The sequence below is a fragment of the Equus quagga genome, chromosome 6 (genome assembly GCF_021613505.1).
Source record: "Equus quagga isolate Etosha38 chromosome 6, UCLA_HA_Equagga_1.0, whole genome shotgun sequence".
In the NCBI taxonomy this organism is placed as follows: Eukaryota; Metazoa; Chordata; class Mammalia; order Perissodactyla; family Equidae; genus Equus; species Equus quagga.
Window position 1 is genome coordinate 59781180 of NC_060272.1, and position 27123 is coordinate 59808302.

Below are 27123 nucleotides of genomic sequence, written 5' to 3' on the forward strand. Positions count from 1 at the left end.
CCCTCCTCTCAAAAAAAGGAGAGAGGAAGAAAGAATGAAAACTAACATCTATATTGCTTACTTGCTTCTTCACTCCTTATTTAAATTCAAATGAGGGTTAGGACTCACTGAAATGGTCATCCATGGAAATTGGATAAGGCCAGGAGACACTAAAATTTGCCTTATTGCAGTAATTATGTGCTTTGTGTAGTTAACATTTTGTATAATATCATAGCCTGCTTGTAGTTTTGTCATATTGTATCATCATCATCTTGATTATATTCTCGTCAGGAGTTGTGAAGTAATTTCTGTCATCATATTCATACTTGTGTTGACTCAGAACTGATTCTGTTGATTCAACTTGCATAAAGTTGCTTTTCTTTAAGGGCTATCTGCAGCACAAGAATATTTCTGAAGCATAGCTACCCAGTTACTTAGAACTTTTAGAAAGGATAATGATAGAAGTTAAAAGAACGATAATTTCTCTCTTAAATATCGTTTCGAATATTTCCTCCAACATTTGGAGTATGTAGGAGCTCTTTTTTATTTTGAACTACTGTAGTTGGGCAGAAAATTCTGCCTCACATTCTCTGGAGCTCAGGTGAAAGTTTAACGTTAAATGAAGCTTAATAGCTTAACTTCAGAGTTTTTTTTTTTTTTTTTTTTTTTAAAGATTTTATTTTTTCCTTTTTCTCCCCAAAGCCCCCCGGTACATAGTTGTGTATTCTTCGTTGTGGGTTCTTCTAGTTGTGGCATGTGGGACGCTGCCTCAGCGTGGTCTGATGAGCAGTGCCATGTCCGCGCCCAGGATTCGAACTAACGAAACACTGGGCCGCCTGCTGCGGAGTGCGCGAACTTAACCACTCGGCCACGGGGCCAGCCCCTTAACTTCAGAGTTTTATGTAGACTACAAATTGCCTATCTCACAGCGGGTGTATCTTGAAGATTATTAAATTTTTCTTTCATTTTTCTTCTTCATTAGTTCAGATTTCTTCATTTTTAAAATCAGTCTCATCTTTCCTTCTGTATATAAATAAAGTCTTGGAAGCTATAGATATTTGAATGGATGTTTTGGGCAACAATGATTTTATGACAGAAAATGCATCTTTGTTAACTGTGTTTCTAACACTTATGTGCTGTTTTCTTTCAGGAAGATAAAATTACTGATTTTATAGAATATGAAGTTTTTGAATGATAGTTCACATTTCAAGGAAATCTTCCTCTATTTTGTTGTGGGATGCCCCCACAGTATGTCTTGATGAGTTGTATGTAGGTCTGCGCCTGGGATCCAAACCTTCAGGCCACCAAAGCAGAGTGTGCAAACTTAACTGCTATGCCAATGGGCCGGCCCTCACCATTGGAGTTTTGCTAGAGATTGCATTGAATCCATAGATTGCTTTGGGTAGAATGGACGTTTTAACAGTATTATTCCAATCTATGAGCATGCAGTATCTTTCCATTTATTTGTGTGTTTGATGTGTGTGATGAATTTCTTTCATCAATGTCTTATAGTTTTCTAAATATAGGTCTTTCACTTCCTTGGTTAGATTTTTCCTAGGTATTTTATTTTTTTTGGTGCTGTTGTAAATGGGATTGTTTTCTTAATCTCTCTTTCTGATTTATAGAAATGTAACTGATTTTCGTGTCTTGATTTTGTATCCTGAAACTTTACTAAATTTGTTTATTAGTCCTCTTGGTTTTTTGATGGAGTCTTTAGGGTTTTCTATATATATAATAACATGTAATCTGCAAATAGTGACAGTTTTACTTCTTCCTTCCCAGTTTGGATGTCTTTTATTTATTTTTTGGCCTAATTGTTCTGGCTAGAACTTCTAATACTGTATTGACGAAAAGTAGCTGGAGTGGGCGTCCTTGTCTTATTCCTGCGCTTAGAGGAAAACCTTTCAGCTTTTTACTGTCGAGTATGATGTTACGCTGTGGGCTTGTCATATATGGCCTTTATTATGTTGAGGTATGTTCCCTCTATACCTGCTGTGTTGAGAGTTTTTCTCATAAATGGATGTTGAGTTTTGTCAGATGCTTTTTGAGATGATCATGTGATTTTTCTTTCACTTTTTTAATGTGGTATTATCACATTGATTGATGTGGGGATATTTTACCGTCCTTGCATCCTTGGAAAAAGTCCCACTTGATCATGGTATATGATCCTTTTAATGTATTGTTCAATTGGTTTGCTGATATTTTGTTGAGGATTTTTTCATCCCTGTCCATCAGGGATATTGGCCTGTAATTTTCTTTTCTAGTGGTGCCCTTGTCTTGTTTTGGTACAACAGTAGTGCTGGCCTTGTAAAATGAGTTTGAAAGTGCTCCCTCCTCTTCTGTTTTTTGGAAGAGTTTGAGAAGGATTGGTATTAATTTTTGTTTGAATGTTTGGCATAATTCACCTGCAAAGCTGTCTGGTCCTGAAATTTTGTTTGTTGGGAGGTTTTTGATTACTGATTCAATCTCCTTACTAGTAATCTGTCTATTCAGATTTTCTGTTTCTTCATGATTCTGTCTCTGAAGGTTATATGTTTCTAAGAGTTCATCCATTTCTTTTAGGTTTTCCAATTTTTTGTCATATAATTGTTCATAGTTGTCTTTTATGGTCCTTTGTCTCTCTGCAGTATCAACTGCAACATCTGTGAGGCTCTTTTTGATGGATGGAAGGCCTAACTAATCTGTTTTTCTCTAACTAGCAGCAGAAAATTTAGATAATAGGGTTTTTTAGTTCTGCTCTAGTATTTTTTGTTATTAACATCCCCAAGTGGAATTCTTTATGTTCCTCTTATTTTCAGTAGTTGTATTTACCTTGTTATTGTGGAAGTGTTTCCACAGTATAAACAGTTGAAAGTGAAAAGTCACATATTATAGAACAGAAAATGTTAATTTTGACTGAACAGTATCCTCAACATTGATTTCTGTTTTTATTTCTTAAAGTACTGCACAGTGAATCCAAAGGAAAGCATCCTGAAAAGAGTGACTGATATTGGATATATCTTTAAAGAAAAATTTGCTAAAGCCGTTGGACAGGGATGTATGGAAATTGGATCACAGGTAACTTGAGTTCATTTTGATTAGTACCACTATATAGTAAATAATTTCAAATGCAAACTCTGTCCAAATTATATAAATACTGTTACAGTATTTGTCTAATAGTATAAAATACTAGCAGACATATTATACTATGTATGTCCGACTTTCTGTCTATACCTGGTTGACTATGTATGCTGCTACTTATGGAAAATTTTATGGGAAAATCTCCCTCACCCATTATAAAAACCAAAAGTAAACATTAGAAAATTTTGCAAATTGTAGAAATTTTAGAAAAAAAAAGTAATAAAATGTAAATCTTCAATACTATTAAATTTTTGGTGTGTATGCTTTGATTTCTACACATATGAATGTTCACGTTCATATATACTTGTATAAATGAGATATCATACATACCATTTTCAGTGATATTATTTTTACTTTTGCTATTATTATTTCGGAAAATCTCAAATCAATATATTAGGTAAGAGCATGGGCTCTGGATCAAAGCCCTGAGTTTATATCTGGTTCTACCATTTATGAGCTGTCATTGAACTTCTCTTGAGATTCAGGTTTCCATATTTGCTCTGCTTTGTTGTGTGGCAATAATGAGGTAGTACATAAAAATATGTTTGAAAACTGTAATCAACTGTAATCACGTTTATTTCGGTATAGTGAGGTTATATTTTGATGCCATTAGTGTTTTAAACAATTATATTTAAAAGTTCTGGGCCGGGGGCTGGCCCCGTGGCTGAGTGGTTAAGTTTGCGCGCTCCGCTGCAGGCGGCCCAGTGTTTCATTGGTTCGAATCCTGGGCGCGGACATGGCACTGCTCATCAAACCACGCTGAGGCAGCGTCCCACATGCCACAACTAGAAGGACCCACAACGAAGAATATACAACTATGTACCGGGGGCTTTGGGGAGAAAAAGGGAAAAATAAAATCTTTAACAACAACAACAAAAAAAGTTCTGGACCGGCCCGATGGTGCAGCAGTTAAGTGCACACTTTCTGCTTCAGCGGCCCGGGGTTCGCTGGTTCAGATCCTGGGTACGGACATGGCACTGCTTGGCATGCCATGCTGTGGTAGGCGTCCCATATATAAAGTAGAGGAAGATGGGCATGAATGTTGGCTCAGGGCCAGTCTCGCCAGCACAAAGAGGAGGATTGGCGGTAGTTAGCTCAGGGCTAATCTTCCTCAAAAAAAAAAAAAAAAAAAAAGTTCTTTTTGGTTGTATATGAAAATTGTGCTCATGATTTGGAACAAAGGAATATGGCTTGTGTGTGTGTGTGTGTGTGTGTGTGTGTGTGTATCTCTAAAGTTTCGTTATTCTCTGAACTAATGGGAACTAGTTATTTGGTTAAAACTTTTTGCTGGTAAGACCAGTTAAGTCTGATTTTTGCCTTTGGTAGTTTTATGGACAGGGACTATTCTCTTAATCCTGGACAGCTATGTTGACTATACATGTCCTAGGTCACAAGAAGTATTACATTAGTATGTAAAATGGTTAAAGTAGTACCAGGTACATAATGTATCCTTAGTATATAAATATCTGTTGAATGATATACACTGAGGTGGAATGAAGGAAAACCAAGTACTGGACCTCCCCTCTTCATCATTTATTGGTAATGTTAACCATCGTTTTACACTGAAGTCTTGAGTTTTAGACAGGCTAGCTTTTGTCATCTCTTGGTAGCTGTATTCCTAAGAAGGACCAGAAATGTGTTTCAAGAGAAAACTTTTTAAAAATTAATAATTGTTGTGATTTTTGAAAATAGTGGGATCTAATTTTCTTTTCTTTGTTTATAGCGATACAAACTTGGAGTCCGATTGTATTACCGAGTGATGGAATCCATGCTTAAATCAGTAAGTTAAAAAGAACATAATAGAATATTCAATGCGGACACAAAAAAGGTTTCAATTAAATAATTTTTTAATCTGTTTTAGGAAGAAGAACGATTATCCATTCAAAATTTTAGGTAAATTTTTTAGTTTTAGTAAAACAATTTCTACTTTTTATAAAAGTAAATGTTTCAAAATCATTCTTTTTTTTTCCTTTAGCAAACTCCTGAATGACAACGTCTTTCATATGTCTTTGTTGGCATGCGCTCTTGAGGTTGTAATGGCTACGTATAGCAGTAAGTTAAATTTTAGTAAATAAACATTTTAGTTAACTTTAAAGGTAAAATAAAATTATCTAAGGTGTGGTGTGTTTTTTGTGGAGAGGTGGAGTTAAGGAGAAGAAATGCATATTATAGATCATTTTATACTGAAGAATGTAATTGGTCACTGTAAAGCCATTTAAGTGGCTTATTATCTGAATTATTTCATGTCATCTTGGGAATAGTATTTCACTAACCTCCTATTCTAGGCTGTACTGAATCTAGGAAGTGTACCTATTGAAATCCCTTCAAAGACCTGTGTGATTGTAGAATGCCTAAAGAATACTAATGAGCAGTATTCACTGATATGGAAACAGTGCTATGGTCATGTGCCCAAGGGTTGGAGCTAGAATCCACCAGATAAACAGAACAGAGGCCACTGATAGTGTTTTTTTAATATAATTTTGAACATGTATTATTTTGTAGATAATGTTGCAAATGTTAGAATAAGTGTTTGCAAAAACAAAAGAAAATTTATCTAAGGATACAAATACACAATAAAAGAGAAACTTAAATTAGTAAGCAAATATGGAAAACTGGGAATCCTCATTAATAACCAAGAAATGTGCTTTTAAAAGAGGTACCATTTTCTAAGCAATCAAATTAGCAAAATCTTGAAGATTACTCCCCCAACCAACGATTAACGAGACACTTAAGATGGATATGCTAATGCATTGCTGGTTGGATATTAAACCTGTTCTTTATGTAAGTTTAGGGTATTTAAACCTTTGAAAATTTGATAAAAGCTATGAGCCCTCTATCTAGGAAATACGTATGTGCACATAGACCCAAAATTTGGAAGCCTATTTCCTAGGAGTCTATGGACTCCAGAATAAAATATTCTGCTCTAAATAAGAATTTTTGTTTAGGCTTTCTATTATGTTTTAAGATTTTTTGTTTGATAAAACCTTCCAACCTAAAAATACGTAGTTCAAGGCTTAACATTTCATACCTAAGTTACATTTTTTCTTTCGTTTTTAGGAAGTACATCTCAGAATCTTGATACTGGAACAGATTTGTCCTTCCCATGGATTCTGAATGTACTTAATTTAAAAGCCTTTGATTTTTACAAAGTGATTGAAAGTTTTATCAAAGCAGAAGCCAACTTGACCAGAGAAATGATAAAACATTTAGAAAGATGTGAACATCGAATCATGGAATCCCTTGCATGGCTTTCAGTAAGTAACTAGCTAAAGTAATTAAAGACATTCATATGCGTATGGATAACAATGATCTTTCAGTGAGAGGTGTTTGATAAAATTTATCTCAAGAGCAAATATGCATTTTATTGAGTAATGCGATTTCAGTGTATAGGCCAAGAATCAAGTGGAATATTAGAATGGAGTTTCCTTCTGTTTGAGCTTGCCAGACCATCTGATAAAGTGATTTATTTAGGAATAGCTTTTCTTAAAGCATGGCACTTGAAAACACAGTGGAATTCTTTAAAGTGTTTGAGTAGTTTATTTAAAATAGAGGCGTCAGGTTTGAAAATTTAAATGTCTTCTCTTAAATTTTAAGAAAATGATAAAAAAAATTGAGATTATGCTACTTAGATGATTCAAAAGTACAGCTTTTTAGTTCAATTTAGCCAGATTTTTTTTGTCCTATTGTTAAAGATAATCCCAAAATCTGCACTACTGTTCAGTTACAGTTAGTGTTTATAGCATTATAGGAGCACAAATTATATCCCCTAGGTATTGTATTTATGGCATACAAGCTATTGATAAGGCTTTTGTTTTAGTAACGGTGGCATTGTCTGTGTAGTAATAGTAAAATATTTATTTGAAGTTCTTATGTTGTGCTCTTTAAATCTGCATAGTTGGGTAGTACTTAGTGAATCATCAGATTTGTAGATTAATGTAGAGTTGACTTCTTTGGAAACCGTTTTGCATACCAGTATGTAGAAATGACAACAAAAAATTAAGACTTTAGTTACATTAGAATCCTAATCTGTACATGTAACCCTAGTTTTAATTTTTTGATGTTTTAAAAGCTTTATGTCTAAGGGATAACTTATTTCTTATGTTTTCTTGTATTTCCGTATAGACAGAGTGGATAGAAAAGTAGAGAAGTAGGGCAAATTGATAGAATGACGTTACATTGCTATTATTGAATTTGGTAACTCTTTTATACAGGACCTTCCACTTTATAAGAAAGGAACGGTTAAGAGAAAACTCTCAGAAATGGGGGGATTAAATGAAAGTAGCAAAAATAAATTAAAAAATAAGTAGAGAGTGCTTTTCAGAGGCTGATGCACTCTTTCCTCCTAGAAATTGAAATCAAGACATTACTGTATCATCTGAAAGTGACTATTCTCATTTCATTTAGAGAATTAATTTTATTTCCATCAGCACACATCTACTCTATGCCTTGCACTGGGGTAGACATTGTGAGGATACAGAAGTGATATGGGCTCTGAAAATTGTGGAGGAAATAGTAGAAATTTGCTGCTTAAAAATTGCTTGTGCCCAAGCCTATTTAGTTTAATTACTGGCGTTCTAGGAGTCTGAACAATATTCCTTTATTTTTGAGAATTTTTGGAGGAAAAGTGACATGTCCAAAGACTGGAAAAGGGTACAATTTATTAGTAATAGGATTATGTGAAAGTCATAAACCTCTGAATTTAAATTCTAAGTATGGTATCTCTAGGGGATGAAATTATAGAGGATTTTTATTTAGTCATATCTTTAATGTTTGAATTTAAGAAAAATCAATGCATGTTACTTTTTTAATCATAAAAAGAATAGAGTTGTAGTAGGTAACTGTGAAGATAAGTCATGCCACACATAGAATACTGTGGATTTTTCCTGTGAGAATAATTGACATTTTAGAGAAGGAACATACCGTAGATATATTTGAGTTTTCATGGACTTTGTTGTTTTTATTTTTATTGAAGTATAACACATGCAGAAAAGTATATATTACAAGTGATAGTTGGATGAATTTCTTATAAATTGAACACATCTATGTTACCAACACCCAGATGAAGAATCAGAGCAAACTTTCAGTCTTTTGATTTTGTATCACACTAAGAATTTCTCATTAAACTGTAGATTGGTAAGAACATATTCAAACAGTTACCCAGAGAAACATCAAGTGAGTTACTACTTACTTTTTCTCCCCAATAATTGAATGAAAGAAAGAACATCATTGTATTTTTAATGGTTGCATGGGGAAAGGATTCAGCATTTTTGCTTAACAATCTTGAGAAATAAGAAATCAAGAACAGTATAACTTTTAAGAAGGAATAAGTACACCTCTGTTTCTTTTGACTTCAGGGGGATTAACAGGCAATATATGAGTGTAAAATGCTAAACAATCCATTGAAAATCCCAGTAAAATCTTGTTCTCTGGAAATTTGGAGGAGAGAGGTGATTTAGAATGAATCATACCTAAGGGTTAGATTAAATGACTTCCAGATGTTTAGGCCTCTTAAATCTGTTAAGCAGTTTATATTGCCAGCAGATGATGAAATGAGATTTAGGATATCTTAGTTCAGTGTATTCAAAATTTATCAAATTTTTTCAATAAAGGCTTTATAAACCAAGGTATACCAGGGGCTTTATTCTCTAAATGACCTCTCTTTCCTGGGCTATTTGTGGACTCTTCCTATTCATCTCCCCACATCTCTAGCTACCTTAAGACTATTTCACTCACAGCAGCCAGAGAAATCTTTTTGTAATGCAAATCTCCTTATGAATTCCTCAAATAAAAACCCTTTGTGGGGGACCTATACCTTTGATATTGATGGAAGAAGACTCTACCATATGACTCCCGGCGAAAAGGACAGCTAAAAACCTGTACATGATGCAGAAAGCAACTGCCTGAAATCACTGGACAGGAAGAGTAGACAGACTTTAGTGAAGGAGAGAAAGGTAGCTGTGAGCCTGGGGCTATGTGCAGGAGGTGGTGAAGTATAGTAGTGTGGGGAGGGGGCTGTCAGTGGGCAAACTGTGGGCTTTATGACCAGGGAAACTAGAAAAAAGGTTGGGGGAAACCTTGACCACTGAAGACAGTAGAAGAATCCTGCAAAGGAAGGAGCGTCCAAATTCTGTCTACCCACATCTCCGAAACCTGAATCATTGCTGTGTAACAGACTCAAAGCAGCTTAATGAAAGGCAAAAGATCTGAACTGAGACAGGGCTCCTGCCCACTCAACAGTTTACAGTTCAGGTTCAACAAAGATAATTGCCTGCTTAAAAACAAAATAAAACAATGCTTTTTTGAGAAAAATAGCAGAATCCAGAATCTTTATAACTTAACATTCATGAGGATACAGTTGTAAAATTACCCAGTATACAAAGAGGGTCAGAGGAACCAAGTGCATGTTTTTAGAATGGGAGCTTTAAGTCTGCTGGCTCTCTTTTAAAACCTTTGTCTCCTCCTTTTCTTATGTCAGCAGTTCAAAATGAGGTCTATAATTCCCTGATGATCCCTGAAACCATTCTAGGGAATCTACAGGGTAAAACTTGTTTTCATATTATTATTAAGATGTTATTTATCTTTTTCACTCTGTTGACATTTTATGCTGGTGATGTAAAACTGTTGGAACCTTTGCACATATCAAAGCAGTACCACCAAACTGGGTAGTAGTCATTGTATTCTTCACCACCACAAACTCTGTTAAAAAACAAAATGGAGGGACTGGCCCGGTGGCATAGTAGTTCAGTTTGCACACTCTACTTCAGTGGCCCCAGGTTCACCAGTTTGGATTCCGAGCACAGACCTGCACACCACTCATCCAGCCATGCTGTGGCAGCATCCCACATAGAAAGTGCAGGAGGATTGGCACAGATATTAGCTCAGTGACACTCTTCCTCAAGCAAAAAGAGGAAGATTGGCAACAGATGTTAGCTCAGGGCGAATCTTCCTCACCAAAAAACAAAACAAAACAAAATAAAACAAAAACGGAACATGTCAGTTTCATTTAAGAATGTCATTGATGAACCGGTAAAAAGTGTTAATTTTATTGTCTCCATTCTCAAGTATGTTATTTAAAACAACTGACAATAATTGTTGCCCATGATAAATTTGAGTTTTCAAGTGAAAATTAGAATTTTGTTAAGCTTGTTTCCACCATAAGCATGACAGCTGTTCCAATACTTCAAAGACTTTTCTGATGAAATCAGTGTGATACTAATGAATGTGATTTTTTTTTTTTTTGGTGAGGAAGATTAGCCCTGAGCTAACTACGGCCAATCCTCCTCCTTTTGCTGAGGAAGACCAGCCCTGAGCTAACATCCATGCCCATCTTCCTCTACTTTATATGTGGGACACCTACCATAGCATGGCTTTTGCCAAGCGGTGCCATGTCCGCACCCGGGACCCGAACCAGCAAACCCCAGGCCACCGAGAAGTGGAACGTGTGAACTTAACTGCTGCGTGCCACTGGGCCAGCCCCATAAATGTGATTTTTTGATATTGTATGGAGAGTCATCAACCTTTATAAGATCTACATCATCCAGTGAACCAGTATTTCCAAGTGATCATTGCAACATGTTATAAAATCATGCATGAGTAAGAAATTATTCAGAGTTCACACAACCTTGACCATCCTGGTCTATAGTCATTCCTTATAGTCGTACAGTGTTCATCTGTACTACTTACTAGTCATTTATAAGCTTTATATCTTATTACATGTGCGTGTCTCATGTTAAATGAATTAACGTATGTAAAGCACTTAGAACAGTATGTGGCATTGTATTATAAGATGGGACAATTAATTACATAAGTAAGAGTGAAGGGGTCAACTGATGATGACATCCAGGAAGTGTCACTGATTAAAATAAGATACCAGGATTAGATGAGATTTGCTTGGGAAGATGAATTCTGTTTGATTATGTTGAGTTTGAAGTGACTGTAGGTCATTCAAGTAGAGGTGTCAAGCAGCAGTTGGATATGTGTCTCTGGAGCTTAGGAAAGAAATCTAGGCTAGGAGTATGAACCTGAGAGCTGCTACCACATATATAATAACAAAAATGCAATGCTTTATTGGCAGTTTATTGTGTGCCAGGCACTGTGGTGAGTACTTCTCATAGTATCATTTACTTTTCATAATAATCCACAAGATACTGTTATTCTAGATGAAGAAATTAATGCTTGCTTAGAGAAGCTTAGTAACTTTCCCTACACCACGCAAGCTAAATGGCTGAGCTGTGGTCTGAACCTGGGTCTCTCTGGCTCCAAAACTGTTAATCCCTACGTTTTCCCAAGTAACTAAAGTTTGGGGAATGAATAAGATTTCCTAAGGGGAGAATGTAGTTATACATTGAGGAGCTTCAACACATATGGGATAAACAGAAAAGAAAAGCCTATAAGAGATTGAAATAGAACAGCCAGATAGGTAGGAGGAAATGAGAAGTGGTGTTGTAAAGAGGAAGAGAGAGCATGAGAGCATTACAAGGTCTGAGTGAGTGCTTGCTGTTTCAGATACTGTAGGGGAAGTCAGTCAGAACTGGAAAGTGGTCCTTGGTTTCAGCAACAGGGAAGCTACTGGTGACAGGAGCAAGGACTGTTACAGGTACTGGGGATAGGAGTAGACTGCACTGGGATTTGGCTGAGATGTGAATCAGAGATAAAGTAGTAGAGACAATAATTGTAGATAGCTTTTACCGAAGTCCTGTCTGGGAAGGGAAGTAAAGGTATAGCTGGAGGTACATGAGTAGGGGGAAGCTTATTTTTTTAAATGGGAAAAATAGGGTTAAATGTTGATGGAAAAGAGCCATTAGGAGTGTTCTCTATTGCTGGATGACACATTAGTGGCTTAAAACAACCGTTTTATTTTACCCCTGATTCTGTGGGTCAGGGATTTGAGAAGAGCTTGACTGGGCAGTTCATCTCTGACCATGTGGTGTCAGCAAGTGTTTGGGGCAGGATCCACTTCCAAGATGCTTCTTAACTCACAGGTCTGGCACCTTGCTGCTCCTTGTTATGTGCTCACCTCTCCCTAACTCCCCTCCCCACTTCCTTTTTCCCTCCTCTATGTGGCATTTCATCCTCTTGGCCTTCTCATAGCGCTTTGGTTTTAGACTACTCACAGTTCTTACATAGAAACTGGCTTCCAAAAGGCTTCTAAAAGGACCACAGCTGGAATCTATATTCTGTTGGTCAAAGTGGTCATGAGGCTTCCCCAGATTCAAGGGGTCCCCTGGAATAGATGCATCTCTTGTTTGAGGGAGAGGCAGGGTGAGCTGGGAAATAGCACATGGCAAAATGGAAAGAATGGAAGCAGTTGCAGGTAAGGTCGTATGTGGGTGCCATGGCAGGAAATTGAGGAAGTTTCCATTTAATGGCTTTTATTTTTTTTATAAAATAGAGCTGAGGTACTTTGCTGAGGGTGGGGAGATTGGGGTAGAATAGGAATTGCAAAGTGGAGCAGTCAGAAGTTTGAGGAGAGTGGACACAATTTGAAATAGTTGCTGAGGAGAATAAAAGAGAAAGCTGACTGGTGAAAGACAAGAGGCTTGCCTGGCAGCATTGTTGGCAATTTTGAGAATAGAAACCCTCAATTTGTAGTACCACCCCAGCTCTGTGTGGTGGTATTTTTTCCAGCATCACCTTGCATCCAGGTATAGGACGAGAAAAGATGAACAGCTAGAGTGAGCCAGGATTTTCACATTTGGCAAAGCAGATCAATATAATGATAATGGGGCAAGTAAGGTGAGGAAGTTGGTCAGAGAGTGAGTGAAGTGTTAAGGTTTGGAGTTTCAGCTGCGTAGGGGAAATAGGAGGAGATTGATGGATAAAGTAGCGATTTTAAGAAGCAGGAGCTTTTAGTGAAATTTAATAGGTGTAGTGGGAGTGACAGTGAGGGTGAAAGGAAGAGTTTGTAGTCAGAAAGTGAAATGTTTCAACTTAATATTTCAGAGATAGAACATTTCTGGGTAATTTATGTATTCTAAGAAATAATCCTGGGATTGCATGACTGAATTGAAATGGAGATGAAGACCATTGGAAATAAGGATGTCAAGGAACCAGGAGGCTGAGTGAGTGACGAAGTCACCCATGTCATGTGATAGAGAGGAGGAATGTGGACTAGGGACCAAAGTCTTCAACGCATAAAGGAAGTGACCAGGAGATAAGAGGGACTAGGAGGAACAGAGGGTTTAGAGAAGCCCTGAAAAGCAAAACTCTTGTCCTACTTTTTAAAAAATCTCTCTCAAAATACCTAGTTCAGTGTCTTACATATAGAATTTAGGTGCATAAACAATTAGAACTATGATGTCTTCTTGAATTTGCCCCTTAATCATTATGAAATGACCGTCTTTAGTCCCTGGTAATAGTGTTTGCTCTGAAGACTGCTTTGTCTGACGTTAGTAAAACTACTCCAGCTGTCTTTTCATTAATATTAGCATGGCATATCTTTTCCCATTCTTTTACTTTTAACATATTTATGTCTTATAGGTAGTGTATAATTGGGTCTTGCCTTGTTAATCCTGATAGTCTCTGCCTTTTAATTGAGATGTGTAAAACATTTAAATTTAATGTGGTTATTAATATGGTTGGGTTTAAATTCTCCATTTTACTACTTGTTTTCCACTTGTTCCATGTCCTCTTTGTTCCCCTTTTCCTTTTTTCTGCTTTTTGGATTGAATATTTTTTTATTCCATTTTATCTTCTTTGTAGGCTTTCTATCTATACTTCTTTGTTTTGTTTTATTTTATAACTAGTTGCTGTATGATTTATCATATATATCTTTAACTTCTCATAGTCTGCCTTTAAATAGTATTATACCACTTCACGTATAGCATAAGAGCCTTAATACAGTGGACCTCCATTTCCCCTTTCCCAACCTTTATGCTATTGTTGACATACATTTTACTTCTACATTAAGTTATAAACCAAATTATCTTTCAAAGAGAGTTAAAAAAAAAAAGGTATTTTTAGTTAAACCACATTTACTATTCCAGTGCTCTTCATTCCTTGTATAAATACAGATTTCCATCTGGTGTGTATTGTTTTATAGATCTATTGTGATAAATTCTTTCAGCTTTTTTATGTCTGAAAAAATCTTTATTTCACCTTTGTTTTTGAAAGATATTTTGCTGGATGTAGAATTTTACATTGACAGTTTTTTTCTTTCAGTACCTAAAAAATATTGCTCCACTGTTTTCTGGCTTGCATTGTTTCTGAAGAAGTCTGCCTTTTACTTGTTTTGTCAACAGAAGTATCTGGAATACAAGACTTTAGTTAGAAAAGCTTTATTGTTTATACAGTTTGCAAACCGGGGAGATGCAGCCTCCAGAACAAATTGAAAGTACAGTCTAGGAGGGCAGAGCTTATAAAGAAATGTCTAATCTGCTATTAATCCCATCTACCATATTTTTAATCCTAGACACTATATTTTTCATCTCTGGAAGTTTGATTTGAGTCATTCTTTATTTCTTCCATATCTCTCTTTAACATGTTTATGCTTTCTTTTACCTTCTTGAACATGTAGAATGTAGTTATAATAACTGTTTTAAAGTTTCTGTCTACTAATTCTAAAGTCTGTGTCTTTTTAAGTCTGTTTCTATTGACTGATATTTCTCCTTTTTTTTTTTTTCCTAGATTTTATTTTTTCCTTTTTCTCCCAAATCCCCCCAGTACATAGTTGTATATTTTAGTTGTGGCTCCTTCTAGTTGTGGAATGTGAGACGTTGCCTCAGCATGGCTTGATGAGCAGTGCCATGTCTGCGCCCAGGATTTGAACCCGTGAAACCCTGGGCCACCAAAACAGAGCGCGTGACCTTAACCACTCGGCCACAGGGCCGGCCCCTGATATTTCTCCTTTTTAAGGGTCATTTATTTTCTGCATTTTTGCCTCTTTGGTAATTTTTTATTGGATGCCAGCATTGTGAATTTTACCTTGCTGCGTCATGGGTATTTTCATATTCCTTTCCCTATTCTTGAGCTATCTTTTGGGGCACAGTTTAGTTACTTGGAAACAGTTTGATTCTTTCAAGACTTTAGTTACGGTTCTTAGACAGAGCCAGAGCAGTCTTTAATCTTTGACTGATTTTTCCCCACTACTGAGGCAATGCCCTTCTGAGCATTCTGGCTGATGTCCCATATATTACAAGGTTTTTCCACTCTTGCTGGTGAAAATCAGAACTCTTCCTGGCCCTGTGTCAGCTCCGGGAATGATTCTGCTGCTTCTAATAGGGAGGTTCTCTCCCTAGCTTTGGGTAGTTTCGTCACATGCATGCACTGATCATACTTAGCTGAAGACTTGAGAGTAACCCTCCACAGACCCTGGATCTCTCTCTTTGCAGCTCTCTCCTTTCTGTGTAGCTCTCTCCTCTTGGGTATCCTATCCAGCTTGTTTTAGCTGCCTTGGCTTCCTTGAAGTCTTAACTCTATTTCTTCAATGGGAGACCGCTGGGCTCTATTTCCATTTCTCCTCCCTGCCTTGTAGCCTGGGAACTCTCTCCAGGCGGTAAGCTGAGGCAATGGTGGGGCTTACCATTTGTTTTCTTTCTCTCAGGGATTATTGTCCTATGCTGCCTGTTGTTCAGTGTCCGAAAACTATTGTTTTATTTATGTTGGTCAATTTTGTAGTTTAAGACAAATTCGGTCTGTATTCCTTCATCATGGATTTAGTGTTTGGTACAGTATTTATAAATATGTATACTTAAAGAATATTTAGGGTATTATTTCTGTTTTCCTGGATAATATTGTTTCAGAGGGGTAATTACTATTTGGAGAGCATAGAAGTGCTACTTATTAACTATTTCCGTATATTAAATTTTAATAAATCATGAAGTCAAATGTCCTTTAAATGTTGTCAAATATAGCTGACTCATTAAGTTGGATTCTGTCATACTATTTTTCTGTACTCACCAAATATTATCAAGTTGATTCATTCAGTTATACAAATATTTGGCCAAAGCACTTTTACATGAAAAAAGAGTATATTTCTTTTTCATTTTTCCAAATTTTAAATGAAGGCCTATTTTATACATCAGTACAACTGTAATGAATAGCTTATATTTTTAGAGTCCTTATTTTATGACAAACTTATAAACAAGTGTTTAAGCTGCTTTGGTGTTCTTTTGAAATGTCAAACTTGACGGGAAGTGAACACAAAAGGGAGAAGAGCCTGTGGCTCTGAAAAAGCCAAAAAGGATATCTGTTGTATATTTGTATGGTGGATCATTAACCTCTGGTGCACTTTGCACAGAGGTTTTAGTATTTACCATTAGGTACTGTTTTTAAAAAAATTACATTTTACTGAGAGCTATGTCTCAAGAAGGTAAGTGAATTGTAAGATAATGATTAAGCCATATTTAAGACTTTTTAAAAATATGGGTAAGTACAATGAAATAATATGATGCCATATATTATATTTACACAACAGCCATGCTATTATAATGAAAAACGTTTTATGTTAGGTTTTTAAAAGCGCCTTATGAGTTATTTAAAGCAACCGTATATTTACTTTTTTGCCAGCAAGAGGAAGCATTTTATTTTAATTTTTAAAAATCTGGGGCCGGCCCGGTGGCGCAGCGGTTAAGTGTGCACGTTCCGCTGTGGCGGCCCGAGGTTCAACGGTTTGGATACCAGGTGTGGACATGACGCCACTTGGCACGCCATGCTGTGGTAGGCCTCCCAAATATAAAGTAGAGGAAGACGGACATGGATGTTAGTCAGGGCCAGTCTTCCTCAGCAAAAAGAGGAGGATTGGCAGCAGTTAGCTCAGGGCTAGTCTTCCTCAAAGAAAAATAAATAAATAAAAATGATTCTTTCTGAAAATATAAGTAAGGTTTTAGTCTTTCTCACTCTGACCAATGTGTTCCTAATTTCCTGCCCTTAACTCCCACTGCTGACTAATAGCTTCTCAAGTGATTTAGGAGACTTGACTTCACCATTCACAACTGAAATTACTTCATTTTCTCTAAATACGACTTTGCTTCCCAGTATTTATATTTTTACCATGCTTTTCAAATTGTCCAGGCTTGAATACAAAGCATTTTTTTCTTGTTTTTCTCTATAGTTAGATACAGAGTCTTGCAATTTAAACAAAGCAAAACTTTACCATGTCTCTTAGATTTATTTCATTATTATTTTAAAAATCTATTTTCATTTCCATTTCCATAGATCAAGTCATCACTTTCTTACATTTAACCTACCATTGTAGGCTCCTGTTTGGTCTCCCAAATTTGGCACCACCCTCTGTTTTATACTTTGGTGCCAAATTAATCTTCCTGAATGCTTTTTCATGTTCTGCTCCTGTTCAAGAACCCACAATAGCTCCCTATTGTCATTCAGAAAAATTTAGCCTCTTAACTGTGGTTGTAATAATCTGGCCCTGCCTTACTTTCCAGTCTTACTTCCACTATTTCTCAAACACTTGCTATAGCCATGGAGTTCTTCCATCTCTGAGCAAACCACATTTATCCAGTGAGAGATAGCATGGCCTAATGTGGGACATAGAATCAGAAGACCTGGCTTGACGTCCTGGCTCTTCCATGTACAAGTTAATGTCTTTATGCCTTAGTTTCTTGCTTTGTAAATTGAGACAGACCAAAAGATTTTAATCCTTTTAGGTCAAATATTTTTTGTTTTTACAAAACTATTTTAATGTTAAGAATTATTTGCCACTACTAAATGTGGGTCCATATTCCTTTGAATTGCTTCCTGATTTATAAAATATTGAAGAAGAATTCTTTCAAAAAAAGATAACACAGAGGTCTTATTTCCCTGTTATCCTTTAGCTCAGTTCTTCCCAGTTCTCCTTAGGCCATACCTGATATTCTGTATATCAAATACTTTAAAGGACTTGTACTTGCCCCTTGAGGTATATAATGACGTGGGAAATAGCCTCAAGTTTCAGAGGATCTTGGAACCTAGTAGAAAATTAAATCAGGGGCTGGCCCGGTGGCACAATGGTTAAGTTCCCACGTTCTGCTTCTCGGTGGCCTGGGGTTCCCCAGTTCCGATCCTGGCTGCAGACATGGCACCGCTTGGCACGCCATACTGTGGTAGGTGTCCCACATATAAAGTAGAGGAAGATGGGCACGGATGTTAGCTCAGGGCCGGTCTTCCTCAGCAAAAAGAGGAGGACTGGCAGTAGTTAGCTCAGGGCTAATCTTCCTCAAAAAAAAAAAAAAGAAAGAAAGAAAAGTAAATCACTGTAATATGCTGTGAAATAACATAAGCCATGAAGGTCAAAGGAGGGAGTGATCACGTGTGGATGGCGAAAGACTTGCAACAGGTCTGGAAATGTGGAAAGCCACAGAATTAGGAAAGCCTGGAATGAGGCATGATAAGGGACAATTATGTATGGCCCAGCATTGGCAATGGTAGATGTGTACTAATTTAAGACTAATTTAGTCTTAAAAGTTATTGAGTTTTTAATCTTGTTAAAAATGGAAAGCTAGCTGCGTGGGTAAATAACACATTGCACAAAAGTGAATGTACCAGATGATTTTTTTTATGTACTAATTTTTTTAAAAATTTGTTTTCTTGAGGGAAATCTTGAAATAGAATACATACTTTCTTGTCTTCTTCAACAGAGCTGATTTACTTTTACTTTTCTATCTTTTTTTTTTTTGAGGAAGATTAGCCCTGAGCTAACACCTGCTGCCAATCCTCCTCTTTTTGCTAAGGAACACTGGCCCTGAGCTAACATCCATGCCCATCCTCCTCTACTTTATATGTGGATGCCTACCACAGCATGGCTTGCCAAGCGGTGCCATGTCCGCACTCAGGATCCAAACCAGCGAACCCTGGGCCGCCAAAGTGGAATGTGCGAACTTAACCGCTGCACCACCCGGCCAGCCCCTACTTTTTCTTTTTGAGCCAGAGATATCATTATAAACATCATTATGTATATTTTTTATGGGCTGAAATCCTCATTTGCCTCTGCAGAATATTGTGCTCTTTACCCGGTATTTTGGTTTTTTCTGCCTTTCCTCTTCAGTTATTTCTCACTGCTTTAAGTTCTACCAGTCCACACCAACTCCTCTAACTTGCTGTCCTAAGCTAATTAAGTCAATATGCATTATTGTAAATGCCCTTTGTCCTGTTGGGGTTTCCGCACAATATTGACAAAGTTCTTTTCTTCCAGGTTGAGGGTTATTTTTTACCAGTGCTTTTTAAACTTTAATGTCCATAGGAAATCACCTGGAGATCTTGTCAAAATACAGATTCTTATCAAGTAGGTCCAAGGTGGGGCTTGGGATTCAGCATTTCCAACAAGCTCCCGGATGGTTCTGATGTTGCTAGCCTGTGGGTCACTCGTTAGAATAGCCAGATTCTAGATGACCTTACATTATAGGGCTTTCATATGAAATAATCTTGATACTTTATACTAACTCTGCAAAGTAGGAGGTGTAGGCATGGCTCTAGTTTTGCATGAGGAAAGAGAAACACCGAATATCTGTGTCCCACCTAGGAGCTAATCAGCAATGGATGAAAAGGGAAAGCTAACATTCAGTGAGTGACCAGTTGCAATGTGCTGTGCCCCAAAAATATTTGTCTAATTTGATTTTCATAATCCTGTGAGGTTGTTAATATTATTTTCATTTTACATAAGTGGAAGCAGGCTCAGGAAGGTTAAGTAATTTATCTAAGGTCACCCAGCTGGCATTTGAACCCATATTGGTTTGATTCCAAATTCTGTGTTGATCTGGTAAAGTGCTCTTTCATTGTACTGCATTATTTCTATTAAACACTGCACCATGTAGTCAAGCATATGGGATGGTATAAAAGGCAGCAATATAAATAGCAAGTTAATTTTATTCTAAGTGAAAAAATATATTTTCTTATCTTGAGTAACAAGGTAAGTGTTTTGTCGAAGAGCTATTTAGTAATAGGAAGGGAAGAAAGTGCCATTTGTTCGCCAGCTCCTTTGTCAAGTACACTGTCACTATTGGTTTAATGTATTCCTCGGGAAAAAGAGATTAAAAGATGACATTACAAAAAAGAGCAAACAGTATTTTAAAAGGAAGTACTCATGTGCATATATGTTTCATTCATGCAACTCTCAGAAATGAGATTTTAATATAATAAGTTTTTAGAATTCATCATAATTTAGGGTTGATGAAATTAGATATTTGGATTATCCTTCAAGGAGATTGGAGGGGAAGGATGGGAATGAGGTGAAATAGAAAGTTAGGTCTGTTTTCATAACATTTTCTGAAATGTTAAAACTTGAGTTTTCAATGAAAGATTCCAGGTATGTTTAAAGTCTTCTATAATTCTGAATGAAAAAATGTAAAGCCTGAGAAGGGAAAATAAAGGAAGGCAATATCTTAGAAATAAAATTTTTGAGTGACCTTGTTTTCTACTGTGAACTAACCTAGAGAGAATTTAAAAATATAGGTAAGCAGACAAACAATTAAAATAAGGATAGTAACTTAGTGCACGTGAATATTTATCCACTGAAATGTGAATAGATGAGTGCTTAAGAAAGATGTAAGAATATAAGCTCAATTTAATAACTATTTCTTCATAATTGTTAAGGATCAGTGAAGCCTTAAGTGGCTTTGTATGTGGTTCCTCATAGGTTAAAAAAACAGAAAATTCAGAGACACTGAGATAACTGTTATAAATTAATGCAAGTCTTCTTTTGTTTTAAATGCTTATGTGAGGCTGAGTTCTGGATCCAGATCCGTTTATGGTTTTAAACATAAAATCTTTTCTGTGTCTAAACCTTTGCTCAGGTGCCTTCTCCTCTTGAACCCTGTGTTTGAGCCCTCAATCTATTCTTTTCTCTATGCATTTGCTTCCTTCTTTAGTTCATAGAACACTGACACACATGAGAAATTGCCGGAGTTCACTGTGAAGAAGTATTTGTGACTTGCCCATTCGTGTCTCCCTTGCCCCTCCCCCATTGTCCATGCTATGCATTCTCCTTGTTCATGAATTGGCACAGAGACTAAAGAAATTCAGAGATGTTAAAAAAAAAAAAATCCAACCATTCAGAAATGTCCTTTGGCTCATAGAAACTTCCTATAGGAATCAGAGCTTGTAAAAAGTTCATCACTGGCTTACTTATTTGCAATCTTTCCAGATCATTATACAGACCTGCATCAAAATGACCCTCATTTATGCATTTGACATTTCAGTGTGGAAATCATAATTAATATTTTTGCACATGTGCTATTACAGGCACTGTTAAAAGAGCTGAAATGTATTAACTCATTTACTTTGCACAACTCTGTGACATAGATTCTATCCTTATCACCATTTCCCAGATCAAGAAGCTGAGGCACCCAGGAATTGAGAAAGTTTCTCTTGTCCACAAAGCTAAGTGTATGGCAGAGGCAGAATTTTAACTCCGGCTATCAAGTTACAGAGTGCACTCTTAACCTCTGTGCTGCCTCTCTATGTTTATTAGTTTACTGTTGGGTATGTGCATTGTTGTGATTAGTTTCTTTATTCGTGTTTTATCTCTGTTTGTATCTTTCTCTTTGTGAGTGTCACTGTGCTGGAGCAGGAGCCTGGGATTTGGAGTCACCTGATCTCGTTTAATCTTCACAGAAGGTAAACATTGCTATTCCTATTTTACAGATAAGGAAAGGTGAGGTTCAGAGATGTAACTTGTTTTGGTGTGATTCTGAGCAAGTTATGTCTCTATCTCAGGTTTCTTTGTCTGTAAAATGGGGATAATAATACTTTAAGAGTTATTGTGAGGAATAAGTGAACATTTATGAGAATGGTATATTTTAGCAACATCACAATTGTTAGTTCCCTTCACTTCACCCCCTTTCCTCTACTGTACAATGATTTCTTAAGAACTGAGAACACAATTAAACAGTAGCGGATCTGTTTATCCTGGCTTACTATAAGTATGTGGAACTTTTCTCTTCTCCCGAGGCACCCCCGCCCCGTTGCCTTCTCAAAATGGAAAAAGTTCAGGGAAAAACTGAACTCCAGCATTGTTAAATGTGGGCAGGGTTTGCTGTTAGACTACAGTTGGAATTTGTTATATTGCTTTAGTTATGAATCATATCAGTACTTACCCTGAGGGCAGTGTTAGTTCATTATTCAAGTACAAACAAGAAGGGAGATAGCAAATGTAGAAGAATAGCTTGGAAATATCCTTTGTACTTAACCTGTGGAAATTGCAGCACTTGTATTCTTGTTCAGAGGATCTTCTACAAGGTCATGATGTGAGAAAATTCCTTGAATATAGTCTTAAAAGTTTCAGTCTCTACATGCATAATCATAGCCTAGCTGTAATAGTGAGGAAGGGCTCTCGAACCTAGATATGCAAGAAACAAGAGTAGAAGTATCTTATGAGATAGCTGTTCTAATTAATGGAGTTTCTGAATTTCTCCAGCTAAGTAAGAGGCTATTATTAATTAATGAGTTTAATAAAATTTTAGAACCAGTGTAGGGCAATTGTTCTTAAATTGTTGAAGTTCAGTTACCTTTAATTAAAAAAATAGAACCAACTTTTTGACATTTATCTTTTCCAGATATTTATGGCATGTTTTCAAAACTCCGAACTGTCACAACCTAGTTTGTTTCAAAACACACGTTAGTAGCCCTTGCGTATGTGGTTTTATTAATTTACTTATTGGTTCTTAATATTTTCCACTATTGTCAGAAATGGCCAAATATCACAAGCATTTTTGGTGTCTTCCTTAAATGCTAGATTTAGAACATGATAAGGAAATATAGACTATGAAATAGCTGGATTTGTTTCTCACTCTTTCAGAAAACCTTTTTTTTATTCTTGCTAAGTTTCAGTGTTTCTCGCTACCATTAAAATAAAACACATGATTTCGCTTTAAAATTTTCATTATACTCTTTAAGAATTCTTCAAAGACTAACAAATCTCTCTTGCTATCTTTTGTTTAAGTTCATTTCTTTTTTGGAGTTTAATATCTGGTCATTTTTATCTTTATTAATAGATTAATAAAATTATTATTTTTATTAATAGCTGGTCATTATACTTACCCTTTCCATGTTTTAAGGTAATTTGTCTAAAAGTTTTTTCATTTATAGTATTAAGTAATGCTGGTTTTTATAACTTATTTTTGTCATTTTGATTTTTTTCTTTTAAACATTAAAATGAGAAAAGTAGAGAAGTAAAATGACTTATCTTTTACTCATACATGCGTCATAAACAAAAATGAACATGGGATTCACTAATCTGATACTGAACTCTTGAAAATAGAAACTTTACATCATCTTTGCAATTAGGCATATTAGACACTTTTAATATTATGTGCTTTTAGAACAGGATCTAACTTGCATATTTTATTTTTCCTTTTTCTCCCCAAAGCCACCCAGTACATAGTTGTGTATTTTTTCAGTTGTGGGTCCTTCTAGTTGTGGCATGTGGGATGCTCCTTCAGCATCGCTTGATGAGTGGTGTCATGTCTGTGCCTAGGATTCGAACTGGTGAAATCCTGGGCCGCCAAAGCAGAACGCGCGAACTTAACCACTCAGCCACGGGGTTGGCCCTGTAACTTGCATATTTCAACAGGTCTTCTGAAAATAAACTTTTCCACAGTACAATTTGAAATGAATAAATGGCCTGGGTGAATGGATTTGGGTAAAAGTTGCTATGATGATACAGAAATGATATCCCTGACCTTTGTGATTATTTCTCTAGGAACAACTCTATAATCTGTTGTGGACATACTATTTATACATGTCCTATTCTGGTTTTTAATACGTGTCCATATTTTTTTCCTTCTCTTAAATAGCTAAGATTATGTTGAATTACATGTGTTTTGATGTAAAGAAATCTTAGGAGACCACGACACAAAGTGTAGCAATTTTTGCCCAACAGTTTTGAAACCAGTTATTTTGGACATGAGCAAAAATTACATGTGTGACATATAAGCCAAGTGGTGTAATTTGTTAGTGCTCTGTTGTAAGTAATATTCATTTTTATTTAAATAAACTGCTTCTTCTGTTCATCAAGTACTATACATAAAATGCTTTTCCCTGAAAAGCCTAAATTTTAGTCCAATGTGAATATTTTACACTCATGTAATTAAAGTTCTTTATTTTAAAATAAAGCATTGTAATAAAATGATTTGTAGGTTTTTATGTCCTATTAAAATATGAACTGAGGCCAGCCCCCTGGCATAGTGGTTAAGTTTGGTGTGCTCTGCTTTAATAGCCCAGGTTCACATGTTTGGATCCCAGGCATGACCTACACCCCTCATCAAGCCATGCTGTGGTGGCGACCCATATACAAAATAGAGGAAGATTGGCACAGATCTTAGGTCAGGGGCACTCTTCCTCAAGCAAAAAGAGGAAGATTGGCAACAGATGTTAGCTCAGATCCAATCTTCCTCACCAGAAAAATAAAATAAAATATGAGCCAACAGTAATTGGTTAAATAGTTGAAAAATTATCCTTTTTTAAAGAAAATTAAATTGAAGGTTGTGGTGTTCATAGCATAAGGATTTGCTTTGTTTTGATGAAAAAGCCTTTGCATATTATTTTTTAGCAATAGCAAAAGAGTTTAAGTAGTATAACTTTTTCTTGTGTAACTTAGCCTGTTGCTTGTGTGACTTGGACAGTTGCTTTTAAAATTAGAGTATTTTCTCATTCAAAATAGCACACTGACTACACACTTACATCTCCTTTCTCCCCCAAAATCCAAGGGAAGTGACAGAAAAGAAAAGAAAAGAAACACCTGGGGGTGAAATTCAGCAGTACTGAGACTATCAAGTAGAAAAACTATGGAGAGAAATTGATTCATTTTTGAGGATGAAAAGTAAATGAGGTGTGTATTGATGGCTACAACAAAACAGAGAAAACCACAGCTCTGAATACACACCAGAAAGGGCTCTGGTCCAAGTGGGAATCTCAGTTTCCAAGCCCATAGCAGCAGGTGGGGCAGTAATCAGGAGAATTTTCTAACGTGCTCTCTGCCAGTGGCTCTCAAACTTTAGCATGCTTCAGAATCACCTGGAGGGCTTGTTAAAGCACAACTTACAGATCTTTGGGCCCAACCCTAACGTTTCTGGAATAGGGTCTGAGAATTTGTATTCCTAACATGTTCCCAGATCATGCTGATGTTGCTAGTCTGGTCTCTACATTTTGACAACCACATTTTGAGAACTACCGGTCCATGAAACACCTCAACCAATGCTCCATCTAAGGCCTTGCCAGCCTATAAGAATCAGAAAAATGTATGTCCCTCTGTACTAATGAATTAGAAAAAGATGCCCCTCTGGACACAGCCGCCCTAGGCTTGGTATGCAGAGTTTAGGATGAAGCTCTGCTTTTGTAGTGTACAAACTATACAAATACATGCCTGGCCCCACCCCATCTTTTGTGTACATGTACACACACAGGGCTGCAGCTTCCTGCTGGTGCCTACAAAAGAACAGAGTAGAAATTGAGGTAATCAGACTGCTATGACAGACTTGAAGGAAAAAAAGAAATAGGAAAGATAATTCTGCCTAAGAGGAAAATACAACAGACTGCTGTGCTGATGGTTTATTGCCTGTATTTTGGTATTTGGGGGCACTTCAGTTCAATATCTATCTGTCCATCCCCAAAAGAAATACTAGAGAAAGTGGAGGACAGAAAATAATAATTAAAAACAAGAAATATTTCCAAAGGTGATGAAAGCCAGGAGGCTGCAGATGGAAAGAGACTAAAGATTGAATGAATATAAAGAGAATCTAAAGAGACTAAAGATGAATGAATGTGTATACATCTTGGTGAAAATTCAGAATTCCAAAGGTAATCAGGAAATTATAAAAGCTTCCAGAGAGAAGTAAGTTATTTACAAGGGAATAAGATCCAGGTCAACATCGCAGTTCTTATCAGGAATACTGGATGTTTGATAACCAAGAATTCTCTATCTGACCTACACTGTCAAACACGAGGGTAAAGTGAAACAGTTTTCAGTCGTGCAGGGATTCAGAAAGTTTATCTCTTGGCTATCGTTTTTGAAATAAAATTACTAGAGAATCTGCCTTAGCAGAATGAAAAAGAAATCCAAGAAAGGAGGAAACTGTCACAGGAGTCTAGAGAGCAAAAAAATGGGAAAAATCCTAGGATACAGCAGGCCTGGAAAATAGTTGTTCCAAGAGAGAAGTCAGATAGTTCTATAAAGAATGTCTTCAAGAACAAAGTGGTTTATTTTAACAACTCTATAATCATATCTAAAGGGTGAGGATTTTAACGGACATAATTTAAGGTTGATGAATCCATGTTATTGTAAATCATAATAAGCGTTATGGTGATAACTGCAAGAGCTGAATTCTTGTATCAAAGTAGTATCAATAAAGGAAAATTTGCATTGTTTTCCTTGGGTTTTTGAAGAATTAAATGAACCATAGTTTTGGTGAAACAAAAGAAAATCTTTAGTCTCTTTACATTTTTGTGTGCAAGTATAGGACATTTATTAGAACTACGTTGATAAATACCCAGAGTAGATATTGTATAAGTAAATAGATAATGGTTATTAAAAATTAATCTTCAGTCTAGTAGGCAAATAACATCTAATTTGTTCTTCACTCTAAGCCATTCCTTCCAAGCTCTTTTGGGTCTATTTCAATCCTGTGTTAGGCACTATAGAGAATACAAAGACATACAAAACATAATGCCTTTCCTCAAGAAGCTTGAGGTGTCTAGTTAGGAAGATAAGACATAGCCCACATAAAAAGACAACCAACAAAGACACAAATAAATACCAAGTAAGTGATACAGGCAGTAAGCATCATCAAAGAAGATTTTGTTTAGAGTTGACCTGGGCCTTGTAGGATTGAAAGGATTTTATCGGAGAAGAGGAGCAGAGTGAGCTTTTTATTGACAGGGATGTGGAGAGGGGCAAGTAGTGTGTCATGTGCCTAAATCTCTAGAGTCAAGAAAGTAAGAGTTGTGAACACAGGACCAAGTAATAGACCAAAGTGGAGTGGAGGTATCTTGTTTGGGAGACAGAAAAGAAGCCAAAATCTTGAGTGGTCAGGACCGTATTTTGGAGAACTTTGAAACTGAACTTTTCCTTTCAGGCAATGGAGAATCTGACAGCTTTTA

The 27123-nt window shown here is 36.4% G+C and overlaps 1 protein-coding gene across 2 annotated transcripts in view; it reads left to right on the forward strand.

The window, feature by feature from the left end:
- The window catches only part of RB1 (RB transcriptional corepressor 1), a 155579-nt gene that overhangs the window by 69769 nt on the left and 58687 nt on the right, over positions 1-27123 (forward strand). For both annotated transcript variants that reach the window (XM_046664255.1, XM_046664256.1), the window contains exons 13-17: positions 2920-3036; positions 4823-4879; positions 4961-4992; positions 5075-5151; positions 6157-6353. In XM_046664255.1, the coding sequence (XP_046520211.1) occupies positions 2920-3036; positions 4823-4879; positions 4961-4992; positions 5075-5151; positions 6157-6353 (480 nt within the window). The remainder of the gene's footprint in view (positions 1-2919; positions 3037-4822; positions 4880-4960; positions 4993-5074; positions 5152-6156; positions 6354-27123) is intronic.